Raw genomic sequence first — 1,237 nt, 5'->3', positions numbered from 1 at the left:
AGCCACCCAGGTGCCCCCCAAATAATTATTGATGGGTGTGTATTTATTGTCATTGTGCTACTTGATTTGTTGTTGTTTTTGTAGTTTTTCTGTCCCTCATCGTTTGCTGGGGTTTTTTAGTGATTATTTTGGTTTCTTACTCTTTATTTTTTGCATACCTATTAGTGCTTTTGTTTAGAACAATACATGATCAAAGATAGAAGGCAGGAAAATTTATTTGCCTTTCTGAGCTTTTCTTTTCCTCGGATGGAAGTCTACCTCCTTGTCCTCTAGCATATAGCCATCTTCTTGGCCACACTGGCCTGTTTTTGAAATGAGGCATGCAAGAAGCTTGCCCTGCTGGCACTGCTCCTCTGGAAAACTGCTGATTTTGGCATTTTTTTCCTTTCATTATATTTATTTTGAATTTTCTGAGTTTTTTTTTTTTTTAATTTCTTTCTCCTTTGGTGTTAGCTTGGCCCCCTTCTTGTGGCCAAGGGGCAGTGCATAGCAGGACTCATACGACTGTGGGTTGTCAATAAGCATGATACAATTCTTCACCAGGGTCTTTGTGTGGACTAGTTCCTTGTTGGATGCATTGTAGACAACATCAATAATCCTTGTTTTACACATACAACAGTCAGAGCCCCAGACAAAGTTCCCCACATCCAGCCTCAAAGCATGGTTCTTCTTGTTGGCTCCCCAAATGTGGACTGTATGAATGTGGCTCGGGCCAATCTTAGTGTTGACAGTGGGGCATCCTTGCTCATACTTCTGCTTTTTATGGTAGGGCTTTCTCTTGCCCCCAATATTATGATGCTTGTGCCAGTTGTCCTGAGAGATTCCCATCACTTGGCACTAGTTGTAAAAGAAGTATTACTGTTTTTTGATTTGTGGTTACCATTCAGTTTACATATAACATCTCCTGCATATAGCAGTCTATATTAACTAGATGGTTGCTTATTTTTGAACTCACTCTTTACTCTTTTCCCCTCCATGGTTCAGATAGTTGGTATCATATTTTACATCCTTTTACTTTGTGCTTCCAATTTTTCTTACTCTTACTTATTGTTTTTTTATGTTCCACTCACAGAATCTCACCTAACATTTCTTGCAGGGCTGTTTTAGTGGTCATGAATTCTTTTAAGTCTGTTTACCTGGGAAACTCTTTATCTCTCCATCTATTCTGAATGACATCCTTGTTGGATAGGGTATTTTTGGCTGCAGATTTTTCCTTTCAGCACTTCAAATACATCAT

General features: G+C 39.0%; 1 protein-coding gene across 1 annotated transcript; it reads right to left on the bottom strand.

Annotated features, from left to right (window-relative positions):
• Positions 1-213: 213 nt before the first annotated feature.
• LOC116629087 (40S ribosomal protein S8-like) lies at positions 214-828 on the bottom strand. The gene is given in 1 exon segment (XM_032399393.1): positions 214-828. A coding segment is annotated over 1 exon segment (615 nt).
• Between the last annotated feature and the right edge of the window lie 409 nt (positions 829-1,237).

This window comes from Phoca vitulina, unplaced genomic scaffold (assembly GCF_004348235.1).
Source record: "Phoca vitulina isolate PV1807 unplaced genomic scaffold, GSC_HSeal_1.0 scaffold267, whole genome shotgun sequence".
Taxonomy (NCBI): Eukaryota; Metazoa; Chordata; class Mammalia; order Carnivora; family Phocidae; genus Phoca; species Phoca vitulina.
Note: the sequence above shows the minus strand (reverse complement) of the source record. Positions and strands in the feature narration are given on the sequence as shown.